The sequence below is a fragment of the Mytilus edulis genome, chromosome 12 (assembly GCF_963676685.1).
Source record: "Mytilus edulis chromosome 12, xbMytEdul2.2, whole genome shotgun sequence".
In the NCBI taxonomy this organism is placed as follows: Eukaryota; Metazoa; Mollusca; class Bivalvia; order Mytilida; family Mytilidae; genus Mytilus; species Mytilus edulis.
The window spans coordinates 6,955,197-6,977,653 of NC_092355.1; the positions used below are offsets into that span (position 1 = coordinate 6,955,197).

Consider the following 22,457-nt stretch of genomic DNA (forward strand, 5'->3'; position numbering starts at 1 on the left):
AATAAAGTATTAAGATAGGTTTGAATGAATCTAAATGACAATTGTACCTATATATATGTCTTATACATATACAAAAATGACTTATTTAATACATTTTAGCATCGTTTGTTTACGTTTCCTTGTTTGTGATGATTTTGGGTTTCACAAGTGTGTATTTTCCCGTAAAATGCTTATATTCTGACGTCATAGTTCTATGACTTCTATGACATCGGGTAGCTCATTCATAAAAAAATCATATGACATGGGAGTACGATCGGAACAGCCTAAACAATATATTCATATTTTACCACGGGTGTGTACTCAAAGCGTTTGAAGTATGTCATGTTAGATATATTACATTTATGAATTGGATCTTCATGGATATTTAATTTCTTGGTTTTGGTAAAGTCTGCTTAGAAAATTTGTAATTTGTTGAATATATAACTTTGTGGTTTCCCTGTATCCACGAATTCCACGAAAACTAGTATCCAACTAATATTAATGAATCCATAGTAAAATCTTACATAAGAAACCCATACCATAGCAAAGTGGACACACATGTTGTTTTATTAGAACTTTATAAAAGCAAAAACAAAATTATGTTTCTAGTTTTCTGTTTCCAAGGAAAATCATGTCTACCAATATTGCAAGCTTGCATTTAATTAGATTTAAGTTCAATGGCTGAGAACTAAGATTTAAATTGAATTTCTGAGAAGAGTTGTAAATAAAATAATTAAGTTAGTAAAAGGAAGTTATATTGTGAAATAGGATTATTTCGATTTTAGTTTTGTTTTTCTGTGATGCAAGTTGTTCTTGGAATATAAATTCATCAAATAAATATTCAAGACAATATTGAATGTGAAATGTATTAAAAAGTAAACAAAAATTTTAAATACAGATTATGATAAACTTCCATGAAAATTAGATAACTTTAGAATGTTCTCAATTGTACAGTATAGTATAACAATAAAAGTAAGAAGATGTGGTATAATTGCCAAATAGACAACCCTTGAACAGAGACCAAATGACATAGAAGTTAATAACTATAATAGGTCACCATATAGTCTTTAATAATAAGCAAAACCGATACTGCAAGCTTAAGGTTGCAGTCTTGTAATTGACTGCTCCATAGGCTTACATGCAAAACAGCTGATCTTTGAATTCATGTTCATATCATGTATGTACTAATGTGAAATTGTGATTTAATCGGGGGGAAAAAGTGGGTCATGCCAAGAAGAATAAAAAGTTATGTAACCCTGAAGTCAAAACATTTTTATACCCCCGCTTTAAAAAAGGGGGGTATACTGTTTTACCTCTGTCTGTCAGTCCGTCTGTCAGTCAGTCCGTCCCATGAAACTTTCGTCACATTTTTCTCAGGAACTACACATCCACCCTTTCTATAATTTGGTATCAACATTTATATATGTCAGCCATACCGTGTGATGTGTTTTCAGATTTATCACTTGACAACTTCCTGTTTACCGAACACTTGTCTGATTTTACACATGATAGCCAAGTTGAAAATTTTCGTCACATTTTTCTCAGGAACTACAATACAAGGATTTCTGAAATTTGGTTTCAGGATTTATATAAGTCAGCTATACCGTGTGATGCGTTTTCAGATTCATCACTCGACAACTTCCTGTTTACCAAACACTTGTATGATTTTACACATGATAGCCAAGTTGAAAATTTTCGTCACATTTTTCTCAGGAACTACAATACAAGGATTTCTGAAATTTGGTTTCAGGATTTATATAAGTCAGCTATACCGTGTGATGCGTTTTCAGATTCATCACTCGACAACTTCCTGTTTACCGAACACTTGTATGATTTTACACATGATAGCCAAGTTGAAAATTTTCGTCACATTTTTCTCAGGAACTACAATACAAGGATTTCTGAAATTTGGTTTCAGGATTTATATAAGTCAGCTATACCGTGTGATGCGTTTTCAGATTCATCACTCGACAACTTCCTGTTTACCGAACACTTGTATGATTTTACACATGATAGCCAAGTTGAAAATTTTTGTCACATTTTTCTCAGGAATTACAATACAAGGATTTCTGAAATTTGGTTTCAGGATTTATATAAGTCAGCTATCCTGTGTGATGCGTTTTCAGATTCATCACTCGTCAACTTCCTGTTTACCGAACACTTGCATTTTTTTACACTATTAATATTATCCACTTGCGGCGGGGGTATCATCAGTGAGCAGTAGCTCGCAGTTTCACTTGTTTTTTCTACTTTCTGTTTGCTGTTTTTACTAGGCCGCACCACTTCCAGTAAACATGATATCCTTCCACTTTCCTGGATTGATATCCCCAAAAAGATGCAAGATATTTTTTCAATCTATTTATATGTTTCAATTCAGCATAAACCTGTAATCAAACAGAAAAAAATGAGTTCAGAAAAAAATTCAGAAAAAAAATTGACTATTTTGTTTCCCTCCATCTTTTGACATGCACCGAAAACTGGAGATGTAATACAAGACTGGTACCTAAAGGACAGCTATAAAAGGCTCATATATAGATATTAGAAGATATGGAATGAGTGCCAATGAGATAACTCTCCATTGAAGTCACAAGTTTTAAAAGTAAACAATTATAGGTCAAAGTATGGTCTTCAGCCTTGGCTCACACAGAACAGCAATCTATAAAGGGCCCAAAAAAAGACAAGTATTAAACCATTCAAACAGGAAGACCAATGGTCTAATCTTTAATGGTGACTTTTAGTCAGTTTTGAAATAGAAGGTTTTATACATTGGAATCATGATTTAATATTGAAAGCAATTCTACAGTCAAAAGAACAAGATCTTGATTTCTATACAACAGACATGGAGAAAAAATAAAAAGACATTTAAGTGCCTGCATGTTCTAATCTTACACACAGCCTCATTTTAAAAAAGAAAATATTTTCTATTAATAAGTCGGAGTAAAAATATCCCAGCATTGAATTTCTGTTTTCTATTTTTAGTTTGAGGTAAGTCCTCATATATGATCAGAACATACTGCTGGAGACAAAACATGCTATATGTATTAATTATTGTAATATTTTAATATTTTGTTAGTTTCTGTGAAATCCTTCACACTATGATATGCACATTCCAGGACACTGAGCATGGTATCATTGGACGACTTTGTACTTCATGTTATCTATTTTTAGGTTCAGGGAAATCCTATACTATGATGGGCACATTCCAGGATACTGGGCATGGTATCATTGGACGACTTTGTACTTCATGTTATCTATTTTTAGGTTCAGGGAAATCCTATACTATGATGGGCACATTCCAGGATACTGGGCATGGTATCATTCCACGACTGTATAACGTCATGTTTTCTATTTTTAGGTTCAGGAAAATTCTATAATATGATGGGCACATTCCAGGATACCGGGCATGGTATCTTTCCACAACTTTGTAGCGCCATGTTTTCTATTTTTAGGTTCAGGGAAATCCTATACTATGATGGGCACATTCCAGGATACTGGGCATGGTATCATTCCACGCCTTTGTAACACCATATTTTCTATTTTTAGGTTCAGGGAAATCCTGTACTATGATGGGCACATTCCAGGATACCGGGCATGGTATCATAACACGACTTTGTAGCGCCACGTTTTCTATGTTTAGGTTCAGGGAAATTCTTAACTATGATGGGCACATTCCAGGATACTGGGCATGGTATCATTCCACGACTTTGTAACACCATGTTTTTTTATTTTTAGGTTCAGGGAAATCCTATACTATGATGGGCACATTCCAGGATACTGGGCATGGTATCATTCCACGACTTTGTAACGCCATGTTTTCTAAGATTGACAGTCACTGTGATGATGAGAGTTTAGCTGTCAAGGTTGAAGTGTCATATATGGAAATTTATAATGAAAAAGTACATGATCTGTTAGATCCAAAAGGGTAGGTTTTAAAAGAGGTCATACAGGCATATAGGGACACTGTTGAATTTACTGGTAGTGATAACTTATGAAAAAAAAGTTTTATTTTGCTAACATCAGCTTATTTTCAACATTTTATTGAAATATCATATACAAAATTTTAAAAAATCTGTGATTAAGAATTGGGATTCGACAAGAAATGAGATTAAGATATTTAAATACTTTTTGGGAAGTTTACAATTTTACATATTTTCTAGGAGTTACGCCCCTTTGAACTTATTTACTTTAATGTACTACTGCAACAGTTTGTCATCGCAACTCCTCTCAAACCACACCACAAAATTTCATGAAACTTTGTAGATAATAAGGACATACTATGTAGATGTGCATATCAACAGGAAATTACAGTTCAATTTTTTTCTAGGAGTTATGCCCCTTTGAACTTATTTGCTTCAATGTACTTCTGCAACAGTTTGTCATCTCAACTCCTCTGAAAACACACAACAGAATTTCATGAAATTTTGTAGATAATAAGGACATACTATGCATATTGACAGGAAATTATTATTCAATATTTTTATTATACAATTTTTTTTTCTTATACTTATTTAATTTCTCCAATGACAATGTGGGGACGTGGGGTATGTGAGCGTGCTCACTAAGGTTCTTTAATTTCTATACTGTCGATTATTTATTGTTTCTAGGATACCAATTTTCTCTTGGTAGAGCTAAATTAAGAAGTAAAAATTTCTACAAAGCAGAATTTGCTATATTACAACCAACTCAAGTATCCATCAAAAATACAATTTGCTCTCTATTCTTGAAATAGTTACCCACAATAAATGAATCTACAGCATCCATTCCTCTGTGTAGGTTTTGTTATGCCCCGATCATGGGCATTATGTTTTTCAGTCTGTGAGTTTGTTTGTTGGTCGCTTCAGGTTAAAGTTTTTGGTTGAGGTAGTTTTTGATGAAGTTGAAGTCCAATCAACTTGAAACTTAGTACACATGTTCCCTATGATATGATCTTTCTAATTTAAATTAAACAATTCATAATACAATTATTTTTCCACTGGGACAAAAGTATTCACTATTGAATACAAGTTCTTCCATGTATAACTTACTCTAAATAAAGCTAATACTAACAATGACCACTGCCCTTTCCTCGATCTTGATATCTATATCATTAACGGGAAGCTTAATACAAAAATTTATGATAAAAGAGAAGATTTTTCATTTCCTATCGTTAATTATCCATTTTTAGATGGTGACGTTCCCTTGTCACCATCTTATGGTGTTTATATATCTCAACTTGTACGATTCCCTCGTGTATGTAACAATGTATTAGATTTTAGCAAGAGAAATTTATGTATTACTGAAAATTATTACACCAGGGTTTTTGATAACCAGGGTTTTCGATAACCAGGGTTTTCGATAACCAGGGTTTTCGATATCACAAACTGGTCAAAACATTTACTAAATTTTATCACCAGTATAAGGAAATAATTCGTAAATATAACTCAACATGCAGACATCTTATACGTTCAGGTATTTCACATCCAATCTTTTATGGTAATATTCTTTACAAAGCACAAAAATGCCAGTATTCACCTCAACAGCTTATAAAACCTTTAAACAGACTTATTAAGAAGGGATATAGTTACAAAACTGTTGTCAGGTCATTAAAGAGATTGCATATTTTGGCTTTAATATTGATTCACTTGTAGGGTCTTTGCATCAGAACTAAACACATTTATTTAAAAAAAAAAATTTTAATGTGCGTATTGTTATGCGTTTACTTTTCTACATTGGCTAGAGGTATAGGGGGAGGGTTGAGATCTCATAAACATGTTTAACCCCGCCACAATTTTGTGCCTGTTCCAAGTCAGGAGCCTGTGGCCTTTGTTAGTCTTGTATGATTTTTAATTTTAGTTTCTTGTGTATAATTCGGAGTTTAGTATGACGTCCATTATCACTGTACTAGTATACATATTTTTAGGGGCCAGTTAAAGGACACCTACGGGTGCAGGAACTCTCACTACATTGAAGACCCATTGGTGGCCTTCAGCTGTTGTCTGGTCTATGGTCGGGTTGTTGTCGCTTTGACACATTCCCCATTTCCTTTTCTCAATTTTATCTTCATATAACTAATCGGGACCATGTAGGAGTCAAGGATGTCCAAATATATTGATGAATCAAAGAGGGAAAAAAAAGAAAGACCATGTTTTATTTGCCCAGACAGTCTAATACCAAAAGAGATTAATTCCATGTCAACTTTATTTGACAATTTAATTTCCATGTTTCTAGATTTTGTTTAGACTTCAGTGAGATGAACCTTGCTAAATGAAAGTTTAGTTACAATTTGTTGTCCAGTAATTAATCAAGCGTCAGTAGATTTTTTTTTAATTTTGCGTTTTTTCATCCAATATTGACTTTAAAACACAAGAAGTCAGATTAATTGAAAATGTGTCTGCTTGTTTAATTTCTTAATCCATCAAATAGTTTAATTATTACTTCTTAAGGTTGAAGTAAAGGTCAATTTCAAACATATATAAAGAGAGATAACTCTATTTGGATTATGCGAAAAAGAAATTAGTTAACTGATAAGTCTTTAATATCCTAGAGGATATAATTGAGGGCTCAAAACAAATAGTTTTTTGGACATGATCCTTTTAAAAAGCATCTGTTATCCTTGTATAGTTACCGCAAAATGCCTTGAGTGTGTAGGTAACTGTAATTCATTTGATAGCTAAACCCTGAAATCATTATTAAGTTAGGTATGCTATCCCCCTGTAAATAGTAGACCATTCGGACAGATAGCCAGTCTATCTGTCTGTAGGACTTGACTACTCTAAATGAAGGTTGGTATACCTAACCTAATAATGGTTTCACGTTCAGCTAACAAACAAGCTAACTAAAGGTATAACCTTTACCTACACACTCAAGGCATTTTGCTGTAAAGATATACAGGCTTTTGTCTATGTACACACAGAGTTAACTATTATTTATTGTCTTAATGAATAAACATATTACTGGACATCCCAGCCATTCCTCTGACATTTTGAAATGTTTTGATACAACAAAAGAAAAGAAGTTGTTGTATGTTGACAAATGTAACAAATTCTCAGGTTAAGTGGCGAAGATTCAAGGTTTTTACTTTATTTTGTAATTATTTTTCAGAAGTAAGCAGAATTTAAAAGTACGGGAACACAATATATTGGGACCATATGTAGATGGCTTGTCACAACTAGCTGTAGCATCATTTGAAGTAAGTCCAGTGTTTCAGGCTATATATAGATATAAGAGTGCTGTGGTATGGGTGCAAATGAGACAACTCTCCATCCAAGTCGTAATTTGTAAAAGTAAACCGTGAAAGGTCAAAATACAGCCTTCAATTTGACACCTTGGCTCACACCCAACAGCAAGCTATAAAGGGCCCCGAAAATGACTAGTGTAAAACCACTAAAAAGCGAAAACCAATGGTCTAATCTATATAAGACGAGAAACACTTATGAACTACATCAACAAACATCAACTACTGAACATCAGATTCCTGACTTGGGACAGGTGCAAATAAATGCAGCAGGTTTAAATGTTTTAATAAGTACCAACCTTCACCCTTTTCTGAAACAATAGTACATGTATAACAACACAACATAGAATGACACACTATAAAATATCAATTGAAATGGCTTAACTCAATCAGAAGACATATACGACTAGAATTGAATTATAGAATAAAAAATTCAAGAATTAGAATATAGACAAAATTATTCAACAAGTAACTGAACAATATATATATATATAGTACAGTTTGACTTTTATATATTAAAGAAGTACAAGATTTGGGGTTACAGTTATGCTATTTAAGCAAATGATCAAATCTCATTAATTTATCTTGTTTTGGTAATATAGTACAATTTAGATGCAACATTTTGACTTCTACTGTGTTTATTAAAAAATTTTAGTTTTGGGCATTACACATCAGGCATGTAGGGTTGCACTAAGTGTATGGAATGTTTTATACAGGACATTGATAACCTGATGAGTGAAGGGAACAAATCCAGAACAGTTGCAGCCACCAACATGAACAATGAAAGTAGTCGGTCACATGCTGTCTTCAACATCATACTAACACAGACATTAACAGATATATCTTCTGGGGTGAGTAAAGATTACAGTACCATTGGTATTGTGTTAGTCCATGTCAGAAAGCTTAGGTTTCACTGTGTAAATATAACTGTTTCTCAAACCACGCCTTTTTTTGGGAGATATATAATATTCATAGATTAATTGTTTTGTTTATATACTGGTTCTAAGATATGATTTTAATGTTTCATCTCACAGAGGCATTACTTGAGAATGTTACATATTCAAAAACATGTTTGCTGTGAAAATTGAATTCTGCAGTAGGCCAAGAATGAATGTAGGGGTAATACAGAATTTAGTGTATAAGTTTAAACTATTTTTATCAACATGAACAAGTTAGGGGCATATACATGTTGAAAATATGCCACAAGTACCCTATGTTTTCACCTCTGAATAAAATAGTAGTGCATATCAACTTTCCATTTTATGATATAATTTATTACAAAACTTCATAGTAAAAGTGGCACAGTTTTAGCCGCAAAGGGAGTTTCTATTGGAATTGTATTGTCTATATGTACAGAAATGCAACCTTAAACAAAATGCTATCAATTAAAGAAGGTGTCACTGATACATAACAAAATTTATGAAGTAAAATTATTTTTCTTTATATACAAAGTTTATCTTGAGTTATCTCCCCTTATAAGGTAAAATTTAATTTGCTCAGTGTAATTGGCATAATACTGCAATTGTAAAATCTAGTTATAACCAATAGATGAAATTAATTTCTTCATTTAATGGAAAAGTGACACAAATAGGTTATATTTTTGTATACAAATTAGGACTGATCATTTGCAATGATAAACATTACAATTATTAGGGAAATAACTCTGCGGGAAAAATAATCTGTGCCTCAATTTCTTGTTTAATAATTTTAATTAAAATACCAGACTGAATGACATTGATAAAAACATCTGATAATCCTTTATTTTTGTCTGAAAAATATTACCATTTTAAATCATAGTCTTATTCAGATAATTTAATCTTACCCTTTCTTGATATTTCAAAAATTTGAATTCAGGATTTTTTCAACTTTTAAACATATCCTTCCTGTATGGGTTTTTCATTTGACAGTTGACAGTCCTATAAGATCAAGCTGTGCTCCTCTTCTTGTCAGTTTGTTTTTTTAATAGTATGAGGCAATATTTAATACAACAGCTTCTCAAGAAGAATGAAATGAAGCTAGCTTTTCCTTCAACCATTTTTCACTTTTTTCTCTCATTGAACAATTCAAAGTTTCGTGGAAATATGTTGATGAATGCGAATACAAATAATACAATAAAGTTTGGCTTATAACTTGACTGACATTTATCAATTAATTAAGAGGATTGGTTGATAGCTGAACTATACAAAAGAAGAGATGATTCCATTTTCAAATTATGAATTTTCCATTTTTGCCTTGCTACAATCATGCACTACCTGAATATGAAGTAAATACCTCACTTTTAATAAAAGTATATATATGATTTTTATGAAGAGGGTTGTTGCTACTCATAAGGACCTTATTTTACAAAGTGTTCTTGTTGGTTAAGTTGATGACATCTCTTTGAAAGTTTTATGGACAATTTGTTTTATCCATTATAGAATATCAATGTCACACATGACCATGGATTACCACAATCCTATTTTTTTCTCATTGGAGAAACACAAAGTGTGACTGTTTGTCAAATTATTATTTGCCCTGAGCAACAAGACAGGTGTTGCTTGTGAAGCAGGAATTGCTTACCCTTCAAGAGCACACACAAGCACACAGGATTTGTGTTCTCAGTAAGTAAGTGTTTTTTGAGTGTGTTTGTTCGTGGACTAGTGTTTGTCTTGAGGCCATGACATAGTCAGTTTTCTAAATCTTAAAAACTTTTTATGTCAACTAGAGTATTCTTCACCATTTTAAAATAAGACATGGATATATGTTAGTACTTTATTTATAGCAATGCATAAACAAACATTCATTGTGTTATATATACATTTTAAATTATATCAATCAAATTTAATTCTTCATTTGCATGACTACCCGTATGATTTACAACTTGTAGGTATAAAATATAATTTAAATATACATGATCATGATAAGACAGACAAAAGATTATATACACTACACAATGAAGCCAATTTTTGGAAGTTTTGATTTAAGTTTTTCTTGTGAATCTACAATAAAAAGAGATAAATATATAAAAAAAAACACTTTGGCATCTGATATAAGGTCATATCTCTATGAGTTGTAGATTCAATGATACATTTTGTATTCTTTGATACGAATTTTCAATTTAAATGTTAGGGATTGAGAATCCACAATTCTTTATACTTGACGAAATTTGATAAATTACTTTGATGGGACCAATTGCCGAAACGTCGAAATGCAATTTTTCTTCAACCACAAAGATAAATATATCCACAAACTGTCAGTACCTAGATTTGACATATTTTTTTTTTTTTTTTATATAGATTAGACCATTGGTTTTCCCGTTTGAATGGTTTTACACTAGTAATTTTGGGGCCCTTTATAGCTTGTTGTTTGGTGTGAGCCAAGGCTCCGTGTTGAAGGCCTTACATTGACCTATAATGGTTTACTTTTTTTTTTTAATTGTTATTTGGCACTCACACCACATCTTCCTATATCTATTGTTTGCTTTAATCTCAAAATTTATATAAGTTTCACACCTTTAATATGATATCAGACCATGTCTGTAATGTTCAAGTCATTCCAGGAGTATTCAAAATGATCACATAATATGTTGAGCAATAGTTTGATATTTCAATGGCATAAAATCCTAATGAACATATAGGACGATAACATTAAAAAATTACATGATAATATTATAATATATCAGTATACAAAATAAAAAACAACAAAAAAAAGGTATTTACATTTCATTGTGAGCACTTTTGCCTTTCATTCATTTGAAAATTGTTACGTTATGTAAATAAAATCACCTGAATGTTTTAAATTCATTTTCAACACAATATTTAATTTACTATTTATTTCACATAAGTCAAAAATGAGTTTAATAACTATCCAAACATCTTAAAAAGAAAAGTTCTCAATCTTATCAATGTTTTATTTGCTATTTAGTAGTAATTGATAAGACGTCAGTTAGATTTCAACGTCATTTTCATATCAATAGAGAGATATTCCTGTCTTTTGAAAGGAAACTTTGAAATGTGTGAATTGATTTGACCATTTAATGTTGATTTTAAATAGCATAGCCAACAATCATTTATATATATATGTCAGACTATGAAAGTTTTGATGGTAAAATAAATGCTTGATTATTTTGAATTTTTGTAATTTATAAGCTATGAACTTTCCAGTTTAAAGTTTATATACATTTAGCTTTTTAATTTGTTTGAAAATATTTAAAAATTTAAAAACACACTTTTTAATACTTGTGCAAATTAGATTTGTAATAAATATTTGAAAATTACATCAAAAAAAGAGTTCAGAATATTTATAGTAGCATTGTCTTAAAATAAAATTTATTTTTATTATTTTCTTATTTTATACTTCTTAACCTCTTTGTTCCCAAACTAAAATATGCTTGCTATGAAAAAAATTGTGTTGCATTCATCAAAAAACATTAAAAAACATGTGTTCATATATAAGAGACAGTGCTAGACTCACAATATTTTCCTGTTCCTTGATCTATGCTATTAAGTCTAACCCCAAATTGATAAGTATACATCGTGATGTACATATGTACTAAAAAATGTATTAGTTTCTAATTGATGAGACAACACCTTGGTGGTAAACTGCTTACCTGAGAATGTATTAATTTAATAAGATTACTTTTCCATGTTCAGTGAACCTTAAAATCGGGCTCAAAACTTTAATTTGTCAAGTAATGAATTTTTGTATAGTTTCAAATAGATGGGACCACCGCGACTAGATGAAAAACTACTATCACTAAGAATTTTAGCTGATTGAGATTTAACGAAGGGATGATCAAAGTTACATAATATAGACACAAACCAGAAAACATAATAATAGTAAAAATAGTAATAAGTACATTATTTAATGAGGGTAAAATCAGTGAGTACAATACTAATCTCCCCTAATGCCCTCTGAATAATTCAAAATATACAATAATATAATATACATATACATACATACCGCTTTTTATGCAAAACAAGTGGGGAAAAAACATACAGATTTGTTTCATTAACATATTTTGTTACGGATATACAATTCAAATATAAGGATTTTTAGAATATAAATTATTTGTCTGATGATTATCTTTTGGGTTTAGATACAAGAAATTATAATATCTTTGTTTGAACTGTTCTATCTTTTTGATTAAAACATTATTCCCTTCTTCTGATGTGGATTCATTGTTATTAGGTGGATACCAGTATTCATGGAACTTGTGGGTACCGGTCAACCATGAATTCAAATGCTCAATGAATTACAAATTTTCTATAAGGCTTTGTATGCAGAGATTGCCAAAACCACGAAATCAAATAACCTTAAAGTTTTCTTTTATCCATAAAAATGGATACCCATGAAAATAACTGAATCCACGGTATCCCCATTGATGATTTTGATATTTGCGAACCATCTTTGGCCAAAAAAAAACAAAGTACAATAGAGCTAAGTTTTCACAGCTACATACATGGGATACATGAAAATGTAATTACTACTCAAAATTTATGCACTATGGCCACCTGAGTCATGATAATATTTAAACACCGGTTTAGACGGGCCTAATATATCCTTATCATAGTGGTACTCTTTATAATATTGCCACATCCGACGATGGAATTTGAGTAGCGATCGTTCATCATCATTCCTCATTCTTTTACGCAAAATAATCCCAAAAACTATCAGACCAGCTACCAGTAAAACTAGAATGATTGGTAAACCAATCTTCAAAAAGTTAGAGTCAGACTTGTCATGTTTTAAATTTTCAGAAAGAGTTGAATTATTTGTTGTTGTCTTGGGGTTTGTTGTCTGTTTTGGAGTTGTTTGGAGGTTAGATGGTTTTGGTTTGAGATAAGTGGACTTTACTGGAGATGTTGTTGAAGGTTGAAATTTGATAGTAGTTTTGAATAGTATATTTTCAGTTTTATTGTGTAGTTTTGTAGTGGTACTTCTTTGCTTTGATGTTGGCAAAGTTGTGCTTTGTTGTTTAAAGGTTGGCAAAATTGTGCTTTGTTGTTTAAAGGTTGGCACAGTTGTACTTTGTTGTTTAGAGCTTGGAACCGTTGTACTTTGTTGTTTAGAGGTTAAAACAGTTGTACTTTGTCGTTTAGAGGTTGGAACAGTTGTACTTTGTTGTTTAGAGGTTGGAACAGTTGTACTTTGTTGTTTATGGGTTGGAACAGTTGTACTTTGTCGTTTAGAGCTTGGAACAGTTGTACTTTGTTGTTTATAGGTTGGAACAGTTGTACTTTGTTGTTTAGGGATTGGAACAGTTGTACTTTGTTGTTTAGAGGTTGGAACAGTTGTACTTTGTTGTTTAGAGGTTGGAACAGTTGTATTTTGTTGTTTAGATATTGGAACAGTTGAACTTTGTTGTTGAGTGGTTTGAACATTTGTACTTTGTTGTCTAAAGGTTGTAACAGTTGTACTTTGTTGTTTTGAGGTTGGATTAGTTCTATTTTGTTTAGTTGAAACAGATGTACGATGTTGTTGAGATGTTAGAAGAGTTTTATTTTGGTAGTTAGATGTTGACACAGTTGTACTTTGTTGTGTAGAGGTTGGAACAGTTGTACTGTGTTGTTTAGAGTTTGAAAAACTTGTATTTGGTTGTTTAGGGGTTGGCATAGTTGTAATTTGTTGAATTATAGTTGGCACAATTGTAGTTGAACCAGTGGCATTGTGTTTTGTAGTAAGAATAATTGAACTGTGTTGGTATATAGTTGGCACAATTGTTGTTTGTTTAGTTGGCAAAATTGCAGCTTGTTTAGTCGTAGTTGAAAAAGTTGAATTGTGTTGTTTTGTAGTGTGAACAATTATGCTCTGTTGGTTTGTAGTTGGCACAATTGCAGCTTGTTTAGTCAAATTTGAAACAGTGGCATTGTGTTGTTTTGTAGAAGGAACAGTTGAACTCTGTTGGTTTGTAGTTGGCACAATTGCAGTCTGTTTATTCATAGTCTGAAAAGTGGCATTGTGTTGTTTTGTTATACTCTGTTGGTTTGTAGTTTGTTTAGTTGTATTTGAAACAGTGGCATTGAGCTGTTTTGTAGTGGGGACACTTGTACTCTGTTGGTTTGTAGTTGGCACAATTGCAGCTTGTTTAGTCGTAGTTGGAACAGTGGCATTGCGTTGTTTTGTAGTAGGCACAGTTGCACTCTGTTGGTTTGTGATTGTATTATCTGTACTTAGCTGATTGAACGTTTGAACAATTGTACTGTGCTTATCAAACATTGGAACAGTTGTACTGTTTCTATTTGTGGTTGTTTTTTGTTTAACTGAGAAAACTTCATATGTACTTTCTTGTTTTATTGTTGAAACTGTTGTACTTTGCTGATGGACAGGTTTTGTTCTGACTGTACTATGTTGATTTGAAGTTGAAAGAATAGTTTGTTGATTACTCAGTGTGTTTTCTGTGCTTTGTTTGCTTGTGGTTGCAGCATTAGCATTATGTTGGTTTGTTTTTAGAAAATTGGTGCTTTGTTGATTGCTGATGGGAATAGTGGTATGTCCTCCTGATGATTTGATTACATGGTTGGTTGATGGTGACCGTGTTGCGTTTATTTGTTTATTTGTCAGTAATCCTGTTTGTGTATTTACATGATTGGTTGTTATTGAATATTTTGAGGTGTATACTTGGTTACTTGACAGTGAAGTTGTGTGTAAGATTCCTTGGCTATTTGTTGATAAATGTAATGATGTTCTTTCTGTGGTTGTTTTTGGTAAAAATTTTGATGTGATCATTTGATTGGTTGTTTGTGAAAGTGTTGATGTGTGACCATGGTTATTTGTAACTGATCTTGTATGTGTGCTTTCTTGGTTAGTTGTTGATGTTTTTTCCGTGATATTTCTCGTCTTAAGAAAGTGTGATGTGTTTATTTGGTTTGTAGTTGGTGAAAGTCTTGATGTGCTTACTTTGTTTTTAGTCAGTGTAAGTGTTGATGTGTTTACTTGTTTTGTAGTTGGTGAAAGGGTTGATGTGGATACTTGGTTTGTAGTTAATAAAACTGAAGATGTGTTTATTTGGTTTTTAGCTGGTGAAGATGTTGATGTGTTTGCTTGGTTTGAAGTTGATGTGTTAACTTGGTTTTTTGTTTTAAAAAGTGATGTTGTGTTCCCTTGTTGTGTAGCTGGTGAATGTGTTGATGTGTTTAACTTGTTTGTATGTGGTAAAACAGTTGATATGTTTACTTGGTTTGCAGTTGGTGAAAGTGTTGATGTGTTTAATTGGGTTGTAGTTGGTGAAATTGTTGTTGTGTTTTCTTTGTTGGTAGTTGGTGAATGTGTTGAAGTGTTTACTTGTTTGATAGTAAGTGTTGTTGTGTTAACTTTGTTTGAAACTTGTGTAAATGTTACTGTGTTAACGTGGTTTGCAGTTGGTAAAATTTTTGAAGTGTTAGCCTGGTTTGTATTTGGTAAAAAAACTTTGTTTTTAGTAAGTGAAAGTGTTGATGTGTTTACCTGGTTTGTAGTTGATGAAACTGTTGTTAAGTTTGATTGGTTTGTAGTTGGTGAAAGTGTGAAGTTGTTAAGCTGGTTACTAGTTGGTGTTTTTCCTTTGTCTGTAGTTGGTAAAAGTGTTGATGTGTTTACCTGGTTTGTAGTTGATGAAACTGTTGTTAAGTTTGATTGGTTTGTAGTTGGTGAAAGTGTGAAGTTGTTAAGCTGGTTACTAGTTGGTGTTTTTCCTTTGTCTGTAGTTGGTAAAAGTGTTGATGTGTTTACCTGGTTTGTAGTTGATGAAACTGTTGTTAAGTTTGATTGGTTTGTAGTTGGTGAAAGTGTGAAGTTGTTAAGCTGGTTACTAGTTGGTGTTTTTCCTTTGTCTGTAGTTGGTAAAAGTGTTGATGTGTTTACCTGGTTTGTAGTTGGTGAAAGTGTTGTTAAGTTTGATTGGTTTGTAGTTGGTGAAAGTGTGAAGTTGTTAAGCTGGTTACTAGTTGGTGTTTTTCCTTTGTCTGTAGTTGGTAAAAGTGTTGATGTGTTTACCTGGTTTGTAGTTGGTGAAAGTGTTGTTAAGTTTACTTCGTTTGTAGTTGGTGAAAGTGTGTTAAGGTAGTTAGTAGTTGATGTGTTTACTTGGTTTGTAGTTGGTAGAAATGTTGGTGTGTTAACTTTGTTTGAAGTTGGTGAAGATGTTGATGTGATTACTTGATTTGAAGTTGGTAAAAAAGTTGATGTGTTCACTTGGTTGGATGTTGAAGAAGGTGTATATTTGTTAACATACAGTGCTGTTGATAAAGTTGTTGATGTGTTTACTTGATTGTTTGTTTTTAAAGGTGTTGGAGATTTGTGTTTAGTGTTTGTAAGGGAAGATGGTGTTTGTCCTTGAGGACTACTGTTAGTTTGAGGTGTTTGTGTTTTTTGTTGATGGAATATTAAAGAAGGCTTTGTTTGTCCTTGTGGACTACTACTTTGTTGAGGTCTTGTTGAAATGAGTTGAGTTGTTTGTCCTTTAAGACTATTGTGAGTTTGAGATATTGTTGTATTTTGTTGAATGTTTGTTTGGGAAGGTGTTGTTTGTCCTTGCGGGCCACTGTTATTTTGAGGTGTTGTTGTTTCTGTATTTAGAGTGTCTGTTGGAAGAGGTGTTGTCTGTCCCTGTGGACTACTGTTAGTTTGAGGTGTTGTGTTAGTATTAAGAGTGTCTGTTGGAGAAGGTGTTGTCTGTCCCTGTGGACTACTGTTAGTTTGAGGTGTTGTGTTAGTATTAAGAGTGTCTGTTGGAGAAGGTGTTGTCTGTCCCTGTGGACTACTGTTAGTTTGAGGTGTTGTGTTAGTATTAAGAGTGTCTGTTGGAGAAGGTGTTGTCTGTCCCTGTGGACTACTGTTAGTTTGAGGTGTTGTGTTAGAATTAAAAGTGTCTGTTGGAGAAGGTGATGTCTGTCCCTGTGGACTACAGTTAGTTTGAGGTGTTGTGTTAGTACTTAGAGTGTCTGTTGGAGAAGGTGTTGTCTGTCCATGTAGACTACTGTTAGTTTGAGGTGTTGTTTTGGTATTTATAGTGTCTGTTGGAGAAGGAGTTGTGTGTCCATGTGGACTACTGCTTGTTTGAGGTGTTGTATTTTGTTGATCGTTAGTTGGAGAAGATGTTGTTTGTATATTTAGACTATTGCTTTGTTGAGATGTTGTTGTATGGTGTTGATTGTCTGTTAAAGAAGATGTTGTTTGTCCCTGTCCATTACTGTTAGTTTGAGGTGTTGTATTTTGTTGATTGTTTGTTAGAGAAGGTGTTGTTTGTCCTTGTGGAATACTGCTCAGTTTAGTTGTTGGTGTAGTTTGTTGATTGTTTGTTGTAGAAGGTGTTGTTTGCATTTGTGGACTACGGTTTGTTTGAGGTGATGTATTTTGGTGATTGTCTGTTAAAGAAAGTGCTGTTTGTCCTTGTGGACTACTGTTAGTTTGAGATGTCGTTGTATTTTGTTGAGTGTCTGTTGGAGAAGGTGTTGTTTGTCCTTTGGGACTACTGTAAGCTTGAGGTGCTGTTGTATTTTGTTGAGTGTCTGTTGGAGAAGGTGATGTTTGTCCTTGTTGAGTACTGTTAATTTGAGGTGTTGTTGTATTATGTTGAGTGTTTGTTAGAGAAGGTGATGTTTGTCCTTGTGGAAAACTGTTAGTTTGATGTGTTGTTGTATTTTGTTGAGTGTCTGTTGGAGAAGGTGTTGTTTGTCCTTGTGGAGTACTGTTAATTTGAGGTGTTGTTGTATTTTGTTGAGTGTCTGTTTGAGAAGGTGATGTTTGTCCTTGTGGATTACTGTTAATTTGAGGTGTTGTTGTATTTTGTTGAGTGTCTGTTTGAGAAGGTGTTGTTTGTCTTTGTTGATTACTGTTAGTTTGAGGTGTAGTTATATTTTGTTCAGTGACTGTTGGAGACTGTGTTGTTTGTCTTTTTGGACTACTGTTAATTTGAGGTGTTGTTATATTTTGTTGATTGTCTGTTAGAAAAGGTGTTATTTCTCCTTCTGGACTACTGCTCAGTTGAGTTGTTGGTGTAGTTTGTTGATTGTTTGTTGTAGAAGGTATTGTTTGTAATTGTGGAGTACTGTTAATTTGAGGTGATGTATTTTGGTGATTGTCTGTTAAAGAAGATGTTGTTTGTCCTTGTGGACTACTGTTAGTTTGAGGTGTTGTTGTATTTTGTTGAGTGTCCGTTGGAGAAGGTGTTGTTTGTCCTTGGGGACTACTGTAAGTTTTAGGTGTTGTTGTATTTTGTTGAGTGTCTGTTGGAGAAGGTGATGTTTGTCCTTGTGGAGTACTGTTAATTTGAGGTGTTGTTGTATTTTGTTGAGTGTCTGTTGGAGAAGGTGATGTTTGTCCTTGTTGAGTACTGTTAGTTTGAGGTGTTGTTATATTTTGTTGAGTGTCTGTTGGAGAAGGTGTTGTTTGTCCTTGTGGATTACTGTTAATTTGAGGTGTTGTTGTATTATGTTGAGTGTTTGTTAGAGAAGGTGATGTTTGTCCTTTGGGACTACTGTAAGCTTGAGGTGCTGTTGTATTTTGTTGAGTGTCTGTTGGAGAAGGTGATGTTTGTCCTTGTTGAGTACTGTTAATTTGAGGTGTTGTTGTATTATGTTGAGTGTTTGTTAGAGAAGGTGATGTTTGTCCTTGTGGAAAACTGTTAGTTTGAGGTGTTGTTGTATTTTGTTGAGTGTCTGTTTGAGAAGGTGTTGTTTGTCTTTGTTGATTACTGTTAGTTTGAGGTGTAGTTATATTTTGTTCAGTGACTGTTGGAGACTGTGTTGTTTGTCCTTGTGGAGTACTGTTAGTTTTAGGTGTTGTTATATTTTGTTGAGTGTCTGTTGGAGAAGGTGTTGTTTGTGCTTGTGGAGTACTGTTAATTTGAGGTGTTGTTGTATTTTGTTGAGTGTCTGTTTGAGAAGGTGTTGTTTGTCCTTGTGGAGTACTGTTAATTTTAGGTGTTGTTGTATTTTGTTGAGTGTCTGTTGGAGAAGGTGTTGTTTGTCTTAGTGGATTACTGTTAGTTTGAGGTGTAGTTATATTTTGTTCAGTGACTGTTGGAGACTGTGTTGTTTGTATTTGTGGACTACTGTTAATTTGAGGTGTTGTTATATTTTGTTGAGTGTCTGTTGGAGAAGGTGTTGTTTGTGCTTGTGGAGTACTGTTAATTTGAGGTGTTGTTGTATTTTGTTGAGTGTCTGTTTGAGAAGGTGTTGTTTGTCCTTGTGGAGTACTGTTAATGGTAGGTGTTGTTGTATTTTGTTGAGTGTCTGTTGGAGACTGTGTTGTTTGTCTTTGTGGACTACTGTTAATTTGAGGTGTTATATTTTGTTGAATGTCTGTTAGAAAAGGTGTTATTACTCCTTCTGGACTACTGCTTGGTTTGGTTGTTGTTGTATTGTGTCGGTTATTTGTTTGAGAAGATGTTGTTTGTCCTTGTTGATTACTGTTTTGTTGAGGTGTTGTTGTATTTTGTTGATTGTCTGTTAGAAAAGGTGTTGTTTGTCCATATTGACTACTGTTTGTTTGAGGTGTTGTTGTATTGTGTTGAGTGGCTGTTAGAGAAGGTGTTGTTTGTCCATGTGGACTACTGTTAGTTTGAGATGTTGTTTTAGTATTTTGAGTGTCAATTGTATAAGGTGTTGTTTGTCCTGGTGGATTACTGTTAGTTTGAGGTGTTGTTGTATTTTGTTGAGTGTTTGTTGGAAAAGGTGTTGTTTGTTGTTGTGGACTACTGTTAATTTGAGGTGTTGTTTTAATATTTTGAGAGTCTGTTAAAGAAGGTGCTGTGTGTCCCTTTGGACTACTGTTAGTATGAGGTGTTGTTTTGGTATTTACAGTGTCTGTTGGAGAAGGTGTTGTTTGTCCTTGAGAACTACTGATTGGTTGGGATGTTGTATTATCATGTTGAGTGTTTGTTGAGGAAGGGGATAGATCTCTACTAGTTGAAGTAGAGAACGGTGTAGTAATCTCCTCAGTTGTAGTTAAACATGAGGCATAGTTCTGATTGTAATAGTCCACAATATTAAGTCTACTTAATTCTATTGGTTGAAAACATTTTGGGACATTTTTCCAAGACTTTTGATAGAGAAACTTGCCTAACCAGATAAGATCACAATCACAAACAAATAGATTACTGCTGAGAAAAACCTGGGGTGTTATAACAGAATTAAGATATGTTAGCAGGGTTTCTGGTAAAGTGGTCAGCATATTTTGTCTCATATTCAGATACTTAATCTTACAGTTATAAGTAGCATCATTTTCCACCATATTCATGCCGTTTGAAGCTAGATTTAACAGTTTCAACTCAATGTTTGATAAACTATTCTTCTGTAACATTCGAATGTTGTTACGTTGTAATAAAACCTCGGTCTTGTTTCCAGATATTTGTTGTAGCATTTCAGTAGGGATCTTTGTTAATTGGTTAGTTGACAGATCCAATGTAATAACTCCTGCTTGTACAAAAGCATTATCAGAAATGGTTGAAATTGTGTTATGTGAAAGTTGAAGCATTTTGAGATTTGATAGTCCATTGAATAGTCCAGATGGAATATTTCTGATCCTGTTGTAGGAAAGGTTTATATTTTTAACTTTCGACAAACTCTGAAAGGTGTGTCCATCCATGTAACTTATTTTATTCCTTGACAAGTCCAGAATTTGTAAATTGATTAATCCTTCAAAAGTATTGTGTGTAAGTGTTTGAATAAGATTATTTCCAAGATGAAGTTTTTTTAGGAAACCCAGATTTTCAAAGACATTGTCAGTTGTTAAGTTTATATTATTTTTCTCTAAATTTAAAATTTCTAGTGCAACAGGTCCCTTGAAGTTAGATTTCATAATTGAATGAATTTCATTGTTGGAAAAGTCCATGATCTTTAAATCAGTACAGTTGAGCAGAAATGCACCCCAGAGTTCCTTCAAGTGGTAGTTAGTTATTTCGATAGATTCCAACTCACTAATTCCAAGAAAAAGAAAATCTTTGACAATTCCATTAGGGAGAGAGCCGTTCTGAAAGACCAAATGTTGAACAGTTTTAGGAATCAGTTGAAACGATTGGCTATCACTACATGTCACATCAGTCACGTCTCCCAATCCATCCACGACACAACGGACACATGACTGAGGACATGTTTGACCTAGTATTCCTTGAAAGGCACAAAAAATTATAATCAGTAGGCTCCAAAATGACTTGTTCTCCATTGTGAGTCTATTTGTTTTTCTCCCAATATGGAATAATTAAACTATGTATTGTTTGTATAACCAATATTCATAATTCTTACTTTTATCCACAGTATTTTGATTCTGAGGTAAAATGACTATAGTACCTTCACAGTGTTTTGAACATATGCACAGATTCTCATTGGAATTGGTTTTACATATCCTTGTGCAATGTTTTCATGCAAAATAAAGTGTGCAGGTTTAATGCACACTACAAACTTAATGTGATGCACTATAATAAAACAGTCAGATTTTGAATTGGTTTGATATTTGATATTTCACAGTGTGAACTTATTTATCTGAACAACCTCCAGTTTCTTATGTTTTAACAGTGTGAACTTACTTGTCTGAACCAACTCCTGTTTCTCCACTTTGTAACAGTGTAATCTTATTGCCTAAATGTTTTGAACTTACTTGTTTAAACGGATCTAGTTTCTTAAATTCATAACAGTGTGAAAAGTCAGTGACAAAAATACCAAACTCCGAAGTAAATTCAGAAAGACTATTTAGACCATTGTTTTTCCGTTTAGATTGTTTTACACTAGTAATTTTTGGGGCCCTTTATAGCTTGCTGTTCAGTGTGAGCTAAGGCTTTGTGTTTAAGGTTGTACCTTGACCTATGATGGTTTACTTTTATAAATTGTTACTTGGATGGAGAGTTGTCTCATCAGCACTCATACCACATCTTCCTATACATGTATCTATAAAGCCTTATCACAATTTTGATAGTGTGTTGTTTTGATTTAATTAATTTTGGCAAATATCATATTTAAGTCATGTTCCTAATGCTAAACACATACTGTTAACTTCAACATTAGAAATCCAGGTTTTACTGTATAAAAAATAGACAAGACTCTTGTCAAAATAAGGAGTCTTACATTTGATAGAAAGAAAAATGGTCAGTCAAATTATCAATAACTTTATTTACTTCTTTATTCCTCCACCTACGTCAACGTGATAGACTTGTAAGTAAATGAAGATAAGGTCAAAGGTTGACAAATTGTCTGATTCTTGTCAAATATTAGTTTGAATAATTTCTGTAGATATGAACCTATATGAATGGATTAGTGTCAATTAATCATCTGCATGATTTGAAGGGGTAATCATTTATTTGTTGTTTATCATT

General features: G+C 33.0%; 2 protein-coding genes across 2 annotated transcripts in view; one reads left to right on the forward strand and one right to left on the reverse strand.

The window, feature by feature from the left end:
* LOC139499599 (kinesin-like protein KIF13A) overlaps positions 1–22,457 on the forward strand; it is a 162,224-nt gene that overhangs the window by 57,070 nt on the left and 82,697 nt on the right. The window contains exons 6-8 of the mRNA XM_071288351.1: positions 3,712–3,901; positions 7,060–7,147; positions 7,909–8,043. Of these exons, the coding sequence (XP_071144452.1) occupies positions 3,712–3,901; positions 7,060–7,147; positions 7,909–8,043 (413 nt within the window). The remainder of the gene's footprint in view (positions 1–3,711; positions 3,902–7,059; positions 7,148–7,908; positions 8,044–22,457) is intronic.
* Positions 12,668–21,313, reverse strand: LOC139499231 (uncharacterized). Its single transcript, XM_071287906.1, has one exon. It carries the CDS (start codon positions 21,311–21,313, stop codon positions 12,668–12,670), a length of 8,646 nt encoding a protein of 2,881 aa, XP_071144007.1.